This window comes from Scyliorhinus canicula, chromosome 20, assembly GCF_902713615.1.
Source record: "Scyliorhinus canicula chromosome 20, sScyCan1.1, whole genome shotgun sequence".
In the NCBI taxonomy this organism is placed as follows: Eukaryota; Metazoa; Chordata; class Chondrichthyes; order Carcharhiniformes; family Scyliorhinidae; genus Scyliorhinus; species Scyliorhinus canicula.
The window spans coordinates 47835450-47855769 of record NC_052165.1 but is presented as its reverse complement, the minus strand read 5'-3'; the positions used below and the strand labels follow the sequence as shown (position 1 = coordinate 47855769).

Genomic DNA, 20320 nt, shown 5'->3' with positions numbered 1-20320 from the left:
TCCGGCGCCTGTCCGGGGAGGCTGGTACGGGAATCGAACCGTGCTGCTGGCTTGCTTGGTCTGTTTTAAAAGCCAGCGATTAGCTCTGTGAGCTAAACCAGCCCCAGCTAAACCAACCATGCTGCTACCCCCGGTGGATGCTGACTGCTTTAATTATTTCTTGTATAAAAGTTATCAAGCAAACCTTTGAAATACTACAAATATTTAAGCAACTTCTCGCTGTTTTGGCAGTTGTTTAAAATAAATCTGGGTAATTCATCTAATTAAAAATGTTGTCTTTGCATCTTCATTTCACTGATTGGCTGTCTCCCTAACTGGACTGTAACCTAGTCATTATATTGATACAGGAGCATCCTGCTCTGTGTTATTCCGTATGTTTTGTTTGCCACTCTTCAAACGTGAGCGTGGCAACAATATCCTTCCTTGGCTGACTTGTGAAGCTACTTTGTTTATACACGGAGGTTAGTCCATGGCATGCCTAGCTGGAGGGGGAGATTTGGCAGGTTGGTGGGGGTGGTGTTGGAAACTCAGCAACTACTTTCTGCCAGAATTGAAAAGAAGCAAACGTTTTTGAGTATAGTTTATGAGTCATTTGAAACATGATGTTACATAAAATTATATAGAATCTACAGCACATGCAGATCATTTAGCCCAATCTGTCCATGCCGGCATTCACATTCTACATGAATCTTCTTCCATCATCTTCCTTTCTGCAGCCTAACTTTAAGGGGAGACAGTAGCAGTGTCATTGGACTAATAATCCAGAGGCCCAGGCTACTGTTCTGGGGACAGGGGTTCAAACCCCACCATGACAGCTGGTGGAATTCATAGAATCCGTACAGCACAGAAGGAGGCCATTTGGCCCATTGATTCTGCACCAACCCTCTGAAAGGGTTCCAATTCTCCACCCTATCCCTGTAACTCCACCTAACCTGAAAATCCCTGGACACTTAGGGGCCAGTTGATCATGGCCAATCCACCTAACCTGCACACCTTTGGACTGTGGCAGGAAACTGGAGCATCTGGAGGAAACGCACGCAGACACAGGGAAAAACGTGCAAATTCCAGTCCTGTCAGTCATCACCTGACTTTTGGCCACTCTCTAAATTTTTATATCCTGCCCGCGTCAATGCCCACCACTGGCGGGACTGAAAATCCTAACCCATAAAACTACATTGATTGTTGTAAAAACCCATCTGGTTCACTAACATCCTTTGGCGAAGGAAATCTGCTGCCCAACATGTGACTCCAGACCCACAGCAATGTAGTTGACTCTTAATTTAGCTTGGAAATGGCATCACAAACTATTCAGTTGTAGCAATCAGGAACAGGCAATAAATACTTTTGTTATGGGCCAGGGTTTAGAAACTCCAAAGTATATTATGAAGTCCACCTAACCTACAACCTTTATGTTGAATTTGGCTAGGATGAGCACAAGAGCCTTCACTTCAGGTGTGATTCAACAGTCTTCCTAAACACTTTAATCAAAACAAGCTGTATTCTAAGAACTTAGTTAACATATAAATATAAATATACAGCAAGAATTTTTGTCAGTTACAAACATAAAGACCCCACACAGCTACAGTAATCTATGTATAACACTTAATGAATTCCCCCTTAACTGTTCCAATTCAAAAACAAAATCCCATAACCAAAATTCCCTTTTCAAGGACGTGGCCCAGCACTCTCTGCATTCTCACTTGAATGTGACAGGCTTTTCCTGAGATTTTGACCCCGTCTCACCAGCAGGTTTAAACCCTTCCGGAAAGCAAACTGTATAAGTTACCAAGGCAGGTAGCTGTAATCAATAGTTTTTTTTTACTGGAACAGATATTTAAAATGAAAATAGAGAGACAGGAAAAAAACACTTATTTTCTCTGTCTGAGTCCACATCAGCCAAATTTTAAAATGAAACTAAAACAAAACATCTCAGCCACAGCTCAACTCCACCCACATCATAATGACATCACTGAAGCCATGTGATAAGTCAAAAACCCATGATATTCCCATGATACTTGCCTTGCTAGCAGAAAGAATGAAAAACGCATCTATACCATTCATTTCAACCACTCTCTGCAGTCATGATTTCCACATTCTCACCACTCTTTGGGTGAAGATGTTTCTTCTGAATTCCCTCTTGGATTTCTTGGTGACTGTTTCGTATTGACGATCTCTAGCTGTGATTTTCACCACACAAAGGAATATTTTCTTAGTTCTACTCTGTTGGGACCTTTCATAATTTTAAAGACCTCCATTAAGTGACACCTAACCCTACCTGCCCTCAGCCTCTTCTGATATCGGCATGCTCTGCAGTTCAATATTGTCCTTGTAATTCTTCTTTGCACCTTCTCCAGTGCCTCTGCAAATATGTCGACCGGGACAGCATGCAGTACTCTTCAGTGTGGCCTAACTAAAGTTGGATACAGGTTTTCCATAACCTCCTTACTTCATAATTCAATTCCCTCTTAAATTAAAGCCGAGTGGCCTGGTGTGCTTTATTCTATTGGCTTTAATGGCATAAGCATTTTTAGCTATTTGGCAGTTGTTTTCAAAGCGGCTGTCATAATTTACCCAGAGGTGACCTGAGGAAAAGCTTTTGCTTTTACATAGGTGGTTATGATTTGGGATGTACTTCCTAATAGGAATGCTGAATACAGATTCAACAGTAACTTTCAAAGGGGAATTGGATAAATATTTGAAGGAGGAAATCGCTTTGGGACTAACTGGATTGCTTTTTGAAAGCCGATACAGAGGCGATGGGGAGAAAGGATCCAGAGGAGGTTCACAAGAATGATCCCTGGAATGAACAGCTTGTCGTAGGAGGAATGGTTGAGGACTCTGGGTCTGTATTCATTGGAGTTTAGAAGGATGAGGGGGGATCTTATTGAAACTTACAGGATACTGCGAGGCCTGGATAGAGTGGACATGGAGAGGATGTTTTCACTTGTAGGAAAAACTAGAACCAGAGGACACAATCTCAGACTAAGGGACGATCCTTTAAAACAGAGATGAGGAGGAATTTCTTTAGCCAGAAGGTGGTGAATCTGTGGAACTCTTTGCCGCAGAAGGCTGTGGAGGCCAAATCACTGAGTGTCTTTAAGACAGAAATAGATAGGTTCTTGATTAATAAGGGAACGGGGTTATAGGGAGAAAGCAGAGAATGGGGATGAGAAAAATATCAGCCATTATTGAATGACAGAGCAGACTCGATGGGCCGAGTGGCCTAATTCTGCCTCTATGTCTTATGGTCTTATGGAATGGCCTCCTTCTGTGCTGTAGTATTCAATGGTTATATAATATACCCACTTCTGCATGACCAATAGACAATTTAAAGAGACAATAGTTGTTGGAACTAGTTAAAACATTGGAACTAGGCAACTCTCTCAAAGAACTGTTACAGCCAGCACACCAGCAAAAGTGATTTTCATTCCATCAGTTCATAGAACATACAGTGCAGAAGGAGGCCATTTAGCCCATTGAGTCTGCACCGACCCACTTAAGCCCTCACTTCCACCCTATCCTCCCAACCCAATAACCCCTCCTAACCTTTTTGGTCACTAAGGCCAATCCACCTAATCTGCACGTCTTTGGACTGTGGGAGGAAACCGGAGCACCCGGAGGAAACCCACGCAGACACGGGGAGAACGTGCCGACTCCGCACAGACAGTGACCCAGCAGGGAATCGAACCTGGGACCCTGGCGCTGTGAAGCCACAGTGCTAACCACTATGCTACCATGCATGGTAGATTAATTCTGGGGGAAACTGCATTTTCTGAGCTGCGGTCCTTTGGATCAAACATTAAACTAAGGCTCCATCTGCCTCTAATGTCAATGATCCCATTGCACTATTTGAAGAAGAGTGGTGGATTTACCTTCCCCTGATGTCTTGGCTAATGTTTATCCCTCAATCAACATGATTAAAAAAGGATTATTCGAGAATGATCACATGATCTTGCTGTGCAAAATGACTGTCACATTTCCTGCATTGTAACAGTGACTACAGTTCAAAAATATACTATTGACAGCATATTCTGGGAAACAAAGGGCTGACTCACTCCCTGAGCTCCTTGAATGTTGGATGTTTCAAAGGGCTATGAGATTTGTGTCTTTTCATTCCAGTGAGTGTCAGGAGCATGGATTAAACAGTACAGAAACAGATTGTTCAGCCCAGCAGGACCATGCCAGTGTCTGTGTTCCACATGAACCTCCTCCCACCCCCTGTTCGTCTATTTTCAGCATATCCCTCTATTCCTTTCTCCTTTGTTTATCTAACACATAGGCTTTTCCTGGATATCCAGTTCTGTCAGTTTGTTAAAGTTTTGTGCTTTAATAAATGTTATAACTTCCACGCTACAGTTGGATTAGAGGATCTTCCCATTGCAGCATGAAGTTAATTCAGTCAGCAATCTCTCTTAACTTGGTTATATAGTTGGCTCAAATATATAGCTATCATATTTTAAGGCAACCACCTTAAATTGAGCACTTGCTCAAATGAAAGTAAGGTTTTAGCTCCTCCTCGTGGCTGTGTTTGGTATTATCTTAGTCACTGGGATCAAATGAGTCACAGCATGATTATAATAATATTGATCTTTATTATTGTCACAAGTAGGCTTACATTAATACTGCAATGAAGTTACTGTGAAAATCCGCTAGTCCCCACACTCCAACCCTGTTCGGGTGCACTGAGGGGAGAATTCAGAATGCCCAGAATGTCCGGTGAATAGAACATTCTGAATTCTCCCTCTGTAACCAAACTGGCACCGCAGTGTGGCGACTGGGGGCTTTATTGTCTTTTTAACACTTAATGTAGACTTACATTAACACTGCAATGAAGTTATTGTGTTGCAGTGTTAATGTAAGCCAACGTGTGACACTAATAAAGATTATTATTATTGTTAGAAAGTCATGTATCCAAATTTGCGGATGATAAAAGTTACGTGGCACTGTAGACAATCTAGATGATAGTATAAAATTGCAAGGAGATAGAATAGGTGAATGTGCAAAAGCATGGCAGATGGAATTTAATGTAAGCAAATGTGAGGGTAGCCCTTTTGAACCAAGAAAGGATAGAGCAGAGAAATTTCTAAATAGGAAGAGGCTGCCTTCAGTGGCTGTCCAAAAAGATTTGGGGGTTTCAGGTGCACAGATCCTTAAAATGCCACTAATAAGTGTGGAAAATAATCAAAAAGGCTAATGAAATGCTCGCCTTTATATCTAGAGAATTGGAATGTAAAGACACAGAGGGTATGCTGTAGCTAAATAAAACCCTGGTTAGACCCCACTCGGAGTACTGTGAACAGTTCTGGGCACCACATCTTAGGAAGGATATTTTGGCCTTGGAGAGAGTACAATGTAGGTTTACAAAAATTATACCTGGACTAGATGGGGTTAAGTTACAAGGAGAGATTACACAAAATAAGCCTGTTTTCTCTAGAATTTAGAAGTTTATGGGGTGATCTGATCAATGTATTCAAGATATTAACAGGGAAAGACAGGATAGATGAAGATAAACTATTTCCACTGGTCGGAGATTCGAAAACTAGGGGGCATAGTCTAAAAATTAATGCTAAACCGTTCAGGAGAGATGTTAGGAAGCACTTCTTCACTCGAATGGTGGTAGAGGTTTGAAACTCTCTCCCACAAACAGCAGTTGAAGCTAGATCAGTTGTTAATTTTAAATCTGAGATAGATAGATTTTTGTTAAGCAAAGATATTAAGGTATATGGGCCAAAGGCAGGCATATAGAGTTAGGGCACACATAAGCCATGATTTCGTTAAATGGGAGGACACGCTCGAGGGGCTGAATGGCCTACTCCTCCTGTTCCTATGTTCCACCCGTTGTAGCTGCCTCTGCTTGATGCTCTGGGATTCTCTCCCTAAACCTCTTCCTTTCTCCATCCCTCTCTCTGCTCGTTAATTAAAATCTATCTCTTTGGCCAAACATTTGATCATCTGTCCTAATGTCATTTCCTCTGGCTCTGAATCAGTTTTTGTTGGATTATCTTTCTGTGAAGTATATTCTGACATTTTACTGCGTTAAAAGACACTGTATATAATGAAGTTGTTGTGGCTATTTGTCATTATATGAGGTAACTTAAAATTCAAACATTGAGCAAGACATAGCTTATTTTTGCTGTTGTATTTATTCTTCTATCACAGACAATAGTGGAACTGGCTGAATCTGGGCACTTGGATCTGAGTATATTTTGCAGCACATGTTTGGTAAGATATAACCTGCTTTTTCATTTGATTTATCTCTTTCAATTTTCAGTTACCTTTCTCTATCCTCGCCTGAAATACTTACTGGGGTTTTAAAATAAGCTGACCCCAGTATTTCACATAGTACACTCCGCTTTATCAGTACACTTGTCTAATCTAAATAAATAATTACTTTGTTGTCAACTCACCAAGTTTTTATAAATTTTGTATTTAATTCTGATATTTTAAACAGGAAATCAGCTGGATATGAAATGAGTTTACGCTTTAAAATTGAACTTTTTAATCTATTACAATGTATAAACCTAGAAAACAAGTTGGTCCTTAGCAGATCAGATATGAGCATCAGAAAAGTACTGAGAATGGTGGAAATCTTAAATAGTATAAGTGGCTTTGGCTCTAGTCCTTCACTCATGCCCTATTCCAAGCTAGTGCTTCCCTCCTTAGAATGCTGTTAATATTGTGCCAGATCCTTGGGTGATTTTGCCTATTCTTCAAGGTGCAAAGGCTGGGGCAAAGAACAAAGGGGTACGGCAACAATATATGAGGCATGAGTTTACGAGTTCAAATAGCGGCTGGAGGAATTTAAAATTAATTAATAAATAAAGAAACGTAGAACATAAGAACAGATTCAGCCCTTTGAGCCTGCTCCACCATTCAGTATGATCATTGCTGATTCTCTATCTCAACGCCATATTTCTACGCTCTCTCCATATTCTTTGACGCCTTTAGTGTCTAGAAATATATCAATTTCCTTCTTGAATATATTCAATGACTGCCTCCACAGATTTCCATGGTAGAAAATGCCACAGGTTCACCACCCTCTGAGTGACAACGTCTCTCTTACCTCAGTCCTAAGTGGCCTAAATCTGGAATAAAAAGCTAGTCCATGTAATGGTGATCATGAAGTTAATGGACTGCTATAAAAATGCATCTTCACTCATGTCCTTCAGAGTAAGAAATCTGCTGCCTTTACCTGATCTGGCCTATATGGAACTCCAGACCCACAACAATTGGATTGATTATTAAATTTCTTCTGAAATGGCCAAGCAAGCCACTGAGTTGCATCCACGAAGATGGCTCTCCACCACTTTCTTGAGGAGCAAATCAGAGGTAGACAAAAACTGCTGGCCGTACGACAGACAAAAACTGCTGGCCGTGCCACTGACACTGTCCTATGAATTAATTTTTTCAAATCACCAAAAAACTATTATCAAGGATCAGTGACATGTACCCATTCAGTGACTACAAAAACATTTCCATTCCTTCGCAACACAAGTGTGCATACTCTATTTCAAAGTGGTTTTATGTTTTCTGATCAGATCCAGAAACCTGTTCGGTCCAAGCATTGCGCCGTGTGCAACAGGTGCATTGCCAAGTTCGACCATCACTGTCCATGGGTTGGTAACTGTGTGGGTAAGTCTCAGCATTCATACTGATCTTAAAGCATTTTGGGCAAATAGCCAGAGCTAATACCAATGAACCGGTAAAAGGTTAAGCAAAAGCACGATTATATAGAATGTACTTTCGAGAAACAAGCCATTTAGCCCAACTCATCTATGCTGTGGTTTGCTCCAAATGGAGGTGTGTAAAAATAATAATAGGGTAATTATATTAGGGGATTTCACCTTCTGAATAGTCATGTTGCAAAGGGTTTGGAGGGGGCAGATTTCTTGAAATGTATTCAGGAGTGCTTTTTATGTCAATATGTAGAAGGTCCAATAAGAAACAATGCAATGCTGGATCTATTTCCAGGGAAGGAAGCCAGACATGTGTTTGATGTGGCGGTGGGGGAGCATTTTATTGATAGCCACCACTACACAGTACAATTTAAGTTGGTTATGGAAAAGGAAAAAGATGATCTGCAAAAAAGTGGTTTTGGATTTGGGGGGTTTTGGGGGGGGGAAGAGTCAGATTTTGTTAAAATAAAGCAGGATCTGGCCAAAGTAGACTGGGAACAGCATCTTGTGGGAAAATCTTCAGCAGAGCAGTGGGGCAGCATTCAAAAAATAAATGGGGAGAGTACAGGCCCAACGTGGTCCCTTTAGGGTGAAATATAGGAGCAACAGAACCCTGAATGTCTAGGAATTTTCTGGACTGGATAAGAAAGAGAGGTTTTGGCAGGTGAAGTAAAATCATCATAGTCCCAGATGACCATAGGCTGCTTTCCCCTGTGAGGTGGTGGTGGTGGATCACCACACCTCAGGCGAGGGGCAAGGTTGAGAAGGTGAGGCCTTCATGAGTAATCGCAGCCGGTACAGGAATTGAACCCACGCTAATGTCGCTCTGCATCACGAACCAGCTGACCAGCCAACTGAGCTAAACTGACAGGACAAAGGGAATAAATCAATGTAGGCCTTAGTGGAGTATAAAAAATGCAGGGTGGACTTGAGAAAGCAGTTAGGAGAGCAAAGAGGAGAGATGCAAAAGCACTGGCGGGAAAGATTAGGGGGAATCCAAGATATTCTATAAGTATATTAAGGGGAAGAGGATGATCAGGAAAAGAGTAGGGCCTGTGGAGCCAGAGGACATTGGTAGGGTGTTAAACGAGTACTTCACCTCCATCTTCACTCAGGGAGAGAACTGTGAGGTTCTTCTTGAACAGTTTGTCATGGGAGTGAGGAGATTTTGGAAGTTTTGGCAGGCTTAAAAGAGGATAAATCCCCAGATCCAGATGAGTTATATCTCAGACAAGGGAGGAAATGACATGGGTTCTGACCCACATTTTTAATCCCTCTCTGGCCACAGGGAGGCGACAGAGGATTGGAGGACAGCTAATGTGATTCCACTTTTCGAGAAGGGTGGTAGAGATAAAACCAAGAAATTACAGACTAGTGAGTCTCACAACAATGGCAGGGAAACAATTGGAGAAAATTCCGAAGGAGAGAATTAATCGCCACTTGGAGAAGCAAGACTTGATCAGCGATAGTCAGCATGGCTGTCAGAGGGAGGTTGTTTGTGCCTTACAAATTTGATTGAATTTTATGAGGTGATAATCGGGTGTGTAGATGAAGGTAGTGCAGTTGATGTAGTTTATATGGATTTCAGCAAAGCCATTGACAAGGTCTCACATGGGAGATAACAAAGGTAAAAGCACATGGGATCCAAGGTAACTTTACAAATTGAATCCAAAACTGGCTTAATGGTAGGTGACAGAAGGTGGTGATAGTAGGCTGTTGGAGTGACTGGAGGCCGGTGTCAAGTGGCATACCACAGGGATCAATGTTAGGTCCCTTATTGGTCAAAATATATGTAAAAGATATAGATGAGAATGTGTGAGGAATGATGAGCAAGTTTGCAGATGAGAGGAAGATTGGCAGAGTAGTTAATGGTTAGGAAGAAGGTCTTAGATTGCAGAAAGATGTAGATGGGTTGGTTAGATAGTTATATCAGTGGCAGATGGAATTTAACTCTGAAAAGTGCGAGATGATACACTTTGGAAGGAGTAACAAGACAAGGGAGCACTCAATGATTGACAGGACACTAGTACGCTCAGACAGATAGCGGGATCTTGGGGTGCTTGTTCACAGATCCCTGAAGGCAATATGGACATGTTAATAGGGTAGTTAAGAAGGCATATGGGACACTTGCCTTTATCAGTCATGACATAGATTATAAGAGCAGGAAGGCTATTTTGGAGGTAAACAAAACTTTGGTTAGGCCATAGTACTGTAGTACTGTGTGCAATTCTGGTTACCTCCCAATAGGAAGGATGTGATTGCATTGGAGTGGGTGGAGAGGAGATTCAGCAGGATGTTGCCTGGGATGGAGTTATGAAGTGAAGTTGAATAAGTATGGGTTGTTTTCTTTAGAACAGAGAAGACTGATCTGATTGAGGTGTATAAGATTATGAGGGATATGGGCAGGGTGGTTGGGAAGCAGCTGTTCTCCTTGGCTGAAGGGTCAATAACGAGGGGGCATAATTTTAAGATACGGGTTTTAGAGGGGATTTAAAGAAAGATTTTTTCATCTTGAGGGTGGTGGGAGTCTGGAATGCACTGCCTGGGAGGATAGTAAAGGCAGGTAACCTCACAGCCTTTAAAAAGTATGTAGAGCAGGCAGCACGGTGGCACAGTGGTTAGCATTGCTGCCTACGGCGCTGAGGACCCGGGTTCGAATCCCGGCCCTGGGTCATTGTCCGTGTGGCGTTTGCATGTTCTCCCTGTGTCTGCGTGGGTTTCACCCCCACAACCCAAAGATGTGCAGGTTAGGTGGATTGGCCACGCTAAATTGCCCCTTAATTGGAAAACAAATAATTGGGTACACTAAAAAAATTTTTTTTTTTAAAGTATGTGGGTGAGCACTTGAAATGACATAACATTTGAGGCTATGAGCCAAGTTCTGGAAAGGGATTAGTGTAGATTTAGCGTTGTTTTTTTAAGTGCAGACTCGATGGGCTGAAGGGCCACTTCTGCACTGTTAACACTATGACTATAACTCTTTGAGTGTTGTCCCACCCTATTTCATCAAACCCTATCTGGAGGGATTCAGATTCTTGAGGCGCTGGGACTGGCTCTGGGGAGGTAGGACCTGCACGAACTGGATGGGTTGCACCCAGGCAGAGCTGGGACCATTGTCCTTGCAGGGACTTCTGCTCGTTTTGTTGGGGTGTATTTAAACTATTGTTGCAGGGGGCTGGGATCCCAGGAGTAGGATCAGGTAGGTTGGATGGGGTTACTGGGTTACGGGCATAGTGTGGAGATGTGGGCTTGGGTAGGGTGTTCTTTCTGAGGGCCGGTGCAGACTTGATGGGCTGAATGGCCTTCTTCTGCACTGTAAATTCTATGAGTCTATGACTGGTATTCCTTTCTCCCTCATGTGTTTATTTAACTTTCACTTGAATGCATATATTCACCGCAATCACTCCTCGTGAATTTCTCTGAATTCCTTATTGGATTCATTAGGGACTATCTTACATTTATGACCACAATACAAACGTAAAATATTGTAGGTTCTTGAGTATTGCTGAAAAAAGACATTATGTCTGAGCATTTTTTTAAATGTATTTCATGGGATGTGGGTGTCACTGGCTAGGCCAGCACTTATTGACCATCTCTAATTGTCCTTGAGTGCTGATTAGTTGGAAAGTGGACTGTTGTAAAGTTAGTGATGACTGACTGCCACTCATTGTTTGAAAATTTAAACTAGCAGCTTAAATTAGCTAGGTATTGCCCTGAGTAATGAACCGGCAAAAGGTATTCGCTTATTTTGTCCAGTTAAAACAGACGCTATGGGCAGGATTTTCTGAACGGTTTATTGGGTACGGTCTGCACCTTGCCCATTGCAACGATATTGATACTGAGCATAGATGCAAAGGTGTTGGCTTCGCGAATCGAAGACTGATGGGTCAGCAAAGAGGGAGGTAAGGAGGTTAAAATGGGGAAGGCAGGATGGGAGATGGGGCGATAGTGGGGGGGGGGGGGGGGGGGGGGTGGGTGTTGGCCATTTATAATGTATCATTTTTCGTCTGCTTTTGTTTGTTTATGAAAATGCTTTGAATAAATATTTTTTTTAAAGAAATACTCTGCAGGTCAGGAAGTTCCTGAAGAAAACGAGATTTAATGCTTCAGGATGACTTTATATTTATGACCCTTTGGTTGGAATTCCCTCCTGATAACTGGAAACGCTTTACTGATGTCAGCTCACAATTTTAAAGAAATTTGTTCAGTACACCTTCTGGAGAAAACAGCCATAATCTCTTCAATCTTCCCTGATGGCTATCAGCTCATCAAAATAGATCATTTAGCCCCTCGAACCTATCATTCATCAAGATTATGGCTGGCCTCCAAACTAACTCCATATACCTGCTTTTGGCCCATATCCGTTTAATACCTTCACACAACAGAAAACCATCAATCACTATTTTAAAATTAACAATTGATCTAGCATCAATTGTCATTTGCAGAAGAGAGTTCTTCGCCTCCACAACCCTTTGTCTGTAGGAGTGTTTCCTAATTTCACTCCTGTTAGGTCTGGTTATAATGCTTAGACTATGTCCCTCATCCTGGATTTGCTAACCAGAGAAAATAGTTTCTCTCTGTCTACCCCATCTGTTCCCCTTAATAACCTGAAAACGTTAATCAAATCATCCTCACCCTTCTAACTTCCAGGGATTTCAAGCCTAATTTGTGTAATCTTCCTCCTAATTCACAGAATCACAGAACTGTTACGGCGGAGAAGGCAGCCATTTGGCCCATTACACCTGCACCGGATCTCCAAATGAATATTATAACTTAGTGCCATTCCCCTGCCTTTTCCCTGTACCACTCTCATTGTTTCTATTCAAATAATTATCTAATGCCCTCTTGAATGCCTCGATTAACCCTGCCTCCACCGAAGTCCAGCCCCTGACTCAAATGTGAAAAACCTTTTTCTTACATCACATTCAATCCTTGTAGCACTGTGACAATATTGGTAAATATCAACAGCACGTTCCTGAAAGCCCAGGGGCGGAATTCCCCGATCCCCCGCAGGGTCGGGGAATCGCCAGGGGTCGGCTTAAATCTCGCCCCCTGCCTTGGCCGGAATTCTCCGCCACCTGGGAATCGGTGGGAGTGGGAATCACGCCCCGCCGATCGGCGTGCCCCCCCGCGGCAATTCTCCGGCCCGTGATGGGCCGAAGTCCCGCCGCTGTCAGGCCTCTCCCGCCGACGTGGTTTAAACCACCTCTGTGCCAGCGGGAGCAGGCGGCGTGAGCGGGCGGCGGGATCCTGGAAGGGGCGCGAGGTGATCGGACCCCGGGGGGGTGCCCCCACGGCGGCCTGGCCCGCGATCGGGGCCCACCGATCGGCGGGCGGGCCTGTGCCGTGGGGGCACTCTTTTTCTTCCGCCACCGCCACGGCCTCCACCATGGCGGAGGCAGAAGAGACCCCCTCCACCGCGCATGCACCGGTGGTGACGTCAGTGGCCGCTGATGCTCCGGCGCATGCGCGGACTCACGCCGACCGGCGAAGGCCTTTCGGCCAGCCCCGACGTCGGGCGGCGTGGCGCCAAAGTTCATTGGCGCCGACCGGGGGAGGGGGAGCCACTTCGGCGCGGGCCTAGCCCCTAAAGGTGCGGCGAATTCAGCACCTTTGGGGAGGCCCGACGCCAGAGTGGTTGGCGCCACTCCGCTACGCCGGGACCCCCCCCGCCTCGCCGGGTAGGGGAGAATTTCACCCCATATTTGTATTTGTTCAGGGGGCATGGGTCTTGATGGCAAGGCCAACATTTTATTGCTCATCCCTAATGCCCTTGAACCAAGTCGTTTGTTAGGCAGGTTTCAGATGGTATTTAAAAGTCAACCACATTGCTGTGGGTCTGGAGTCACGTGTTGGCCAGACCAGGTGAGGGTGGGACTTTACCTTCTCGAAAGCACATTAGTGAGCCAGATGGGTTTCTACAGCAATCGACAATAGTTCCATGGTCATCATTAGACTTTCTGTTCCAGATTTGTATTGAATTCAAATTTCACCATCTGCCATGATGGGATTTGAACCCGGATCACCAGATCCTGGGTCTCTGGATTATTAGCGCAATGACCATAATACTGCGCCACCGTCTGCTTAAAGTGTGGTGCCCAGAACTGCTCAGTGACTTCAGGTCAAACCAGAGCTTTTAGAGCTGAAGCATGACTTCTACCTATAGGTATTTGAGACTTTGAGATATGCAGGCCAGCCTTCTAGTATCTATTTTGGTTGTTTTCTGTATCTGTTCATGACATTTTAATGATCGATGTAAATGGAACCCCCATGTTTCAGTCTTTTCAATGTTTCAAGAGTATCATTTTATCTTTTTTAGGTCACATCCTGTCAATTAGAGTAGCTACTCATTATCCTTGGTGTCTCTTCCTGCCTAGACAATTTCCAAACCGGGTCAATGATTTGCCTTCAATTCCATGAGCTTCAACTATGCGAGGATTATCAGTGATGTAAATAAGAAATGGGCAAATCCTAAAAGAATTGCAGGAGTTTAAAAAGAAATCTTTGAATTCTGGTACATTCATATTAGATAGGACGCAAGTCATCAATAACTAATCAAACCGATTCAGGGGATGGCAAAGGGCGGGCATCAGCAAATTGAGGGACCTGTTTATTGGCGGGAGGTTTGCGGGCCTGGGGGAACTGGAAGATAAATTTGGCCTTCCCCAGGGGAACATGTTCAGATACCTGCAGGTAAAGGCGTTTGCTAGGCGACAGGTAGAGGGATTCCCTTTGCTGCCCTCGCAGGGGACGATGGACAGAGTGCTTTCGGGGGTGTGGGTAGGAGAGGGGAAGGTGTCTGACATCTATAAGGTAATGCAGGAGGTGGAGGAGTCGTCAGTGGAGGAGCTGAAGGCTAAATGGGAGGAGGAACTCAGGGAGCAGATAGAGGATGGGACTTGGGCGGAGGCCTTGGAGAGAGTCAACTCCTCCTCATGTGCGAGGCTTAGTCTCATCCAATTTAAGGTGCTGCACCGGGCCCATATGTCCGGGACTAGGATGAGTAGGTTCTTCGGGGGTGAGGACAGGTGCACCAGATGTTTGGGGAGTCCTGCGAACCACGCCCATATGTTCTGGGCATGCCCAGCACTGGAAGAATTCTGGAAGGGGGTGGCGGGGACGGTGTCGAGGGTGGTTGGATCCAGGGTCAAACCAGGGTGGGGACTCGCGATTTTTGGGGTTGGGGTGGAGCCGGGAGTGCAGGAGGCGAAAGAGGCCGGTGTCCTGGCCTTTGCGTCCCTAGTAGCCCGTCGAAGGATTCTGTTACAATGGAAGGATGCGAGGCCCCCAAGTGTGGAGACCTGGATCAGTGACATGGCGGGATTTATAAAATTGGAAAAGGTCAAATTTGCCCTGAGAGGATCAATACAAGGGTTCTATAAACGATGGCAGCCTTTTCTGGACTTCCTGGCTCAGAGATAGGTAACTGGGTCAATAGCAGCAGCAACCCGGGGGGGGGGGGGGGGGGGGGGTGCATTATTGTAGTGTTTATTCTGTAACTCTATAGTGTGTTAATTTGCGTTGTTGTTAAAATGCTGGGTTGTTCATGGGGATGGGGCGAATGTATATGATTGTTAATATTATTGTTATTTTTGGTATTTTACTAAGGTGCGTTATTGTTGTATAAAATCAAAATTTCTCAATAAAAATTATTTTAAAAAAAAAATAACTAATCAAACCGGAAATACTCCGCTGTGACGAGAAAAAGAGTTAATGTTTCAGGTCGATGATTTTCACCAGAATTGGAAGAATTTAGAGATGTAACAGCTTTTCATCAAGTACACGCTGTGTGCGTGGGTTTCCTCCGGGTGCTCCGGTTTCCTCCCACAGTCCAAAGATGTGCGGGTTAGGTGGATTGGCCATGCTAAATTGCCCGTAGTGTCCTAATAAAAGTAAGGTTAAGGGGGGGGGGGTTGTTGGGTTACGGGTATAGTGTGGATACGTGGGTTTGAGTAGGGTGATCATGGCTCGGCACAACATTGAGGGCCGAAGGGCCTGTTCTGTGCTGTACTGTTCTATGTTCTATATCCCTTTTGTCATTTAATTCCTCCAGCTTTCCAGCCTATCACAGACCTTCATCCTTTTGTTTTTACCCCTTTTGATTTTTATTTGTTACTTAATTAAACGGCAGTTTTTGAAGGTTATCATCTAAAATCATAAAACCGTCTGAAGTTATAGCTGAACCTTTTCCCTGTTTTCTAGGAGCGGGGAACCACAGATACTTTATTGGATATCTGTTTTTCCTATTAGGAATGATCATTTGGATGATTTATGGCTGTTTCTTATGTAAGTAAAGCATACCGACTAGAATCTGTTCTGCTTCCTATTGTTCCTGGGAGATATTTATGGCCAGTTAATTTTTTCATTTAGACTGGAGTGTCCACTGTGAGACCAACTACCCAAAAGATGGATTCTGGACGTACATCACTGAAATTGCGAGCTGCTCCCCATGGGTTTTCTGGATGTTTCTGAATAGTCTGTTTCACTTCCTGTGGGTCGCGGTGTTACTCATGTGTCAGATGTATCAGGTAAACAGGGGAACTGTTCTTTCCCTTCCCAAACTGACGGACCCTTCCTGTGTTGACAAGGCCCAGAAAATCAAACTTTGCTCTTATTTTATCGAGAGTAAATGGATTTTTTAAAAAAAAGATGATAAATGCTTCCTGTCAATTTTTCACTGTTCCAATATATGAATTTGAATTTGTCCAAAATGTTGCTGCCAGCATCTTGGCCGGGATTCTCCCCTACCCGGCGGGGCGGGGGGTCTCTGCACCTTTAGGGGCCAAGTCCTCACATTGAGGGGCTAGGCCTGCGCCGGAGTGGTTCCCACTCCGCCGACTGGCGTGAACGGCCTTTGGCGTCATGCCAGCCGGGGCCGAAAGGACAGCCGGCCGGCGTAAGTCTGCGCATGCGCTGGAGCGTCAGCGGCTGCTGGCGTCACACCGGCGCATGCGCAGGGGATGGGGTCTCTTCCGCCTCCGCCATGGTGAAGACCATGGCGAAGGCGGAAGAAAAAGAGTGCCCCCACGGCACAGGCCCGCCCGCCGATCGGTGGGCCCCGATCGCGGGCCAGGCCACCGTGGGGGCACCCCCTGGAATCAGATCCCCCCCCCCACCTCCCTCAGGACCCAGGCGCCGCCTGCTCCCACCGGTAAGGTAGGTGGTTTAATCCACCTCGGCGGGAGAGGCTTGTCAGCAGCGGGACTTCGGCCCATCGCAGGCCGGAGAATCGCCGCAGGGGGCCCGCCGACAGCCGCGGGGGGCCCGCCAACCGGCGCGATTCCCGCCCCCGCCGAATCTCCGGGGGGGGGGGGGGGGGGAAGAGAATTCGGGACACGGCGGGGGCGGGATTGACGCCGGCCCCGGGCGATTCTCCGACCCGGCGGGGGGGTCAGAGAATCCCGCCCCTTAACTTGCATCGCGGTCTAATTTACCTAACAGCCCTGTGCTTGTGGACTACACTGGTTACCAGTCCAGCAAAGCTTTAGCTTTAAAATTGTCATCCAATCCCCCCATGGCCTTATGAGGGTCTCAGTGGCCTCCTTCACTCCCACTACACTCCATGATCTCTGTCTCTGTGGGTTCCTAGTTTTAACTGTTGGACTATTATCAGCTGTGCTAAGGCCCTAAGCTCTGGAATTCCCTCCCTAAACCTTTCCACATCTCTAGCCTTCACTCCTCCTATAAGGTGCTCCTTCAAACTTAGCCTTTTTTGTTTGGCTATCCTAAGACCTCCTTGTATTAATCTGTCTCACTTCTGTTTGATGACACACCTGTGAAACAGCTTGGGGTGTTTTACTATGTGAAGAGCTGGAAAGAAATGGAAGTTGTTGCTGCTGCATGATTTTAAAAGGCTGAAACTTCTATTTAAATTTAAAGAAAAGGCCTGGGACTGGTTTCCAAATGCACAAGACTTGTAGGAATATTCATTAAAATGACGCTGCTAGGGCGGCGCAGTGGTCAGCGCTGCTGACTCGGGGCGCTGAGGGACCCGGGTTTGATCCCGGCCCCGCGCCACTGTCCATATGCAGTTTGCACATTCTCTCCGTGTCTGCGTGGGTTTCACCCTCACAACCCGAAAAGATGTGCAAGATGGGGGAATTGGCCATGTTAAATTGCCCCTTAATCGGAAAAAAAGAATTGGGTACTCTAAATTTGAAAACAAAAGACACTGCTTTGTGAAAGTAGTCACCCCTTTGAAATGTTAACTGGTTTATTTCTGATTGATGAAGATCGCTTGCCTTGGAATAACCACAAATGAAAGAATGAATGCAAGGCGCTACAAGCACTTTAAAGTTACAACAACCTCTATTGAAAGTCCCTTCAAGTAAGTAACTATGTAAATATTTCAGTGTGGTACTAACATTGATCTTCAGGTAAATTGAACTAAAATTTATACAGCCTCTTAGTGAAGAGATCAGTCAGATAAAGACTTTACGAGGAGTTTATTTAGAGATTCTTTTTACCAGGTTTCAAATAATTCCCTGCTTCCCACAATACCAAACCTGAGAGCAGGAAAGGCTGAACAGGTTGGAGATAGGAATGTGGCAACTAGGGGCTTTTCGCAGTAACTTCATTGCAGTGTTAATGTAAGCCTACTTGTCACAATAAAGATTATTATTATTACTATTATTATTAGGATCGTCAGCGAAAACATTTCCATTTGTAAGAAGTCTTACAACACCAGGTTAAAGTCCAACTGGTTTGTTTCAAACACGAGCTTTCGGAGCGCAGCTCCTTCCTCAGGTGAATGGAGAGGTATGTTCCAGAAACATTTATATAGACAAAGTCAGAGATGCTGGACAATGCTTGGAATGCGAGCATTTGCAGGTAATCAAATCATTACAGATCCAGGGAGAGAGATAATCACAGGTTAAAGAGGTGTGAATTGTCTCAAGCCAGAACAGTTGGTAGGATTTTGCAAGTCCAGGCCAGATGGTGGGGAGTGGATGTAATGAGACATGAATCCAAGATCCCTGTTGAGGCCGCACTCACGCATGCGGAACTTAGCTATAAGTTTTTGCTCGGCAATTCTGCTTTGTCGCGTGTCCTGAAGACCGCCTTGGAGAACGCTTACCCGGAGATCAGAGGCTGAATGCCCTTGACTGCTGAAGTGTTTCCCTGACTGGAAGGGAACATTCCTGCCTGGTGATTGTCGCACGATGCCCGTTTATTCGTTGTCGCAGTGTCTGCATGGTCTCGCTAATGTACCACGCTTCGGGTCATCCTTTCCTGCAGCATAAGAGGTAGACTACATTGGTCGAGTCGCACGAGTATGTGCCACGTACCTGGTGGGTGATGTTACCACGTGTAATGGTGGTATCCAAGTCGATGATCTGGCATGTCTTGCAGAGATTGCCCTGGCAGGGTTGTGTGGTGTCGTGGTCGCTGTTCTGAAGGCTGGGTAATTTGCTGCAAACAATGGGTGAGGTTGCGCGGTTGTTTGAAGGCCAGTAGTGGGGGTGTGGGGATGACCTTGGCAAGATGTTCATCTTCATTGATGATGTGTTTAAGGCTGCGAAGAAGATGTCGTAGTTTCTCCGCCCCAGGAAAGTACTGGACGACGAAGGGTACTCTGTCAGTGGTGTCCCGTGTTTGTCTTCTGAGGAGGTTGGTGCGTTTTTTTGCTGTGGCGCGTTGGAACTGTCGATCGATGAGTCGAACGCCATATCCCGTTCGTACGAGAGCATCTTTCAGCATCTGCAGGTGTCTGTTACGCTCCTCCTCGTCTGAGCAGATCCTGTGTATACGGAGGGCTTGTCCATAGGGGATGACTTCTTTAATGTGTTTCGGGTGAAAGCTGGAGAAGTGGAGCATCGTGAGGTTGTCTGTGGGCTTGCGGTAAAGCGAAGTGCTAAGGTGACCGTCCTTGATGGAGATGAGCGTAAGAATGTAACAGAATTTGGAGAATAGTCCATGGTGAGTCTGATGGTGGGATGGAATTTATTGATCTCATCGTGTAGTCGTTTCAGTGATTCTTCGCTGTGGGTCCAAAGGAAAAAAATGTCATCGATGTATCTGATGTATAACATCGGTTGCAGGTCCTGTGTGGTGAGGAAGTCTTGTTCAAACTTGTGCATGAAGATATTGGCATATTGAGGTGCAAATTTGGTCCCCATGGCTGTTCCATGGATCTGGATGAAGAATTTGTTGTCGAAGGTGAAGACGTTGTGATCTAGAATGAAGCGGATGAGTTGCAGAATTGCGTCTGGAGATTGGCAATTGTCAGTGTTGAGGACTGAGGCTGTTGCAGCAATGCCGTTGTCATGGGGGATGCTGGTGTAGAGTGCCGAGACATCCATTCTGACGAGGAATGTTCCTGGTTCAACTGGTCCATGGGTGCTGAGTTTCTGTAGGAAGTCCGTCGTGTCGCGACAGAACCTTGTACAAAATCCTACCAACTGTTCTGGCTTGAGACAATTTACACCTCTTTAACCTGTGATTATCCCTCTCCCTGGATCTGTAATGATTTGATTACCTGCAAATGCTCGCATTCCAAGCATTGTCCAGCATCTCTGACTTTGTCTATATAAATGTTTCTGGAACATACCTCACCATTCACCTGAGGAAGGAGCTGCGCTCCGAAAGCTCGTGTTTGAAACAAACCTGTTGGACTTTAACCTGGTGCTGTAAGACTTCTTACT

General features: G+C 45.1%; 1 protein-coding gene across 1 annotated transcript in view; it reads left to right on the top strand.

Annotated features, from left to right (window-relative positions):
* zdhhc17 (zinc finger DHHC-type palmitoyltransferase 17) overlaps positions 1-20320 on the top strand; it is a 101233-nt gene that overhangs the window by 78027 nt on the left and 2886 nt on the right. The window contains exons 11-15 of the mRNA XM_038780294.1: positions 6160-6222; positions 7539-7632; positions 15879-15962; positions 16047-16204; positions 17909-18003. Of these exons, the coding sequence (XP_038636222.1) occupies positions 6160-6222; positions 7539-7632; positions 15879-15962; positions 16047-16204; positions 17909-18003 (494 nt within the window). The remainder of the gene's footprint in view (positions 1-6159; positions 6223-7538; positions 7633-15878; positions 15963-16046; positions 16205-17908; positions 18004-20320) is intronic.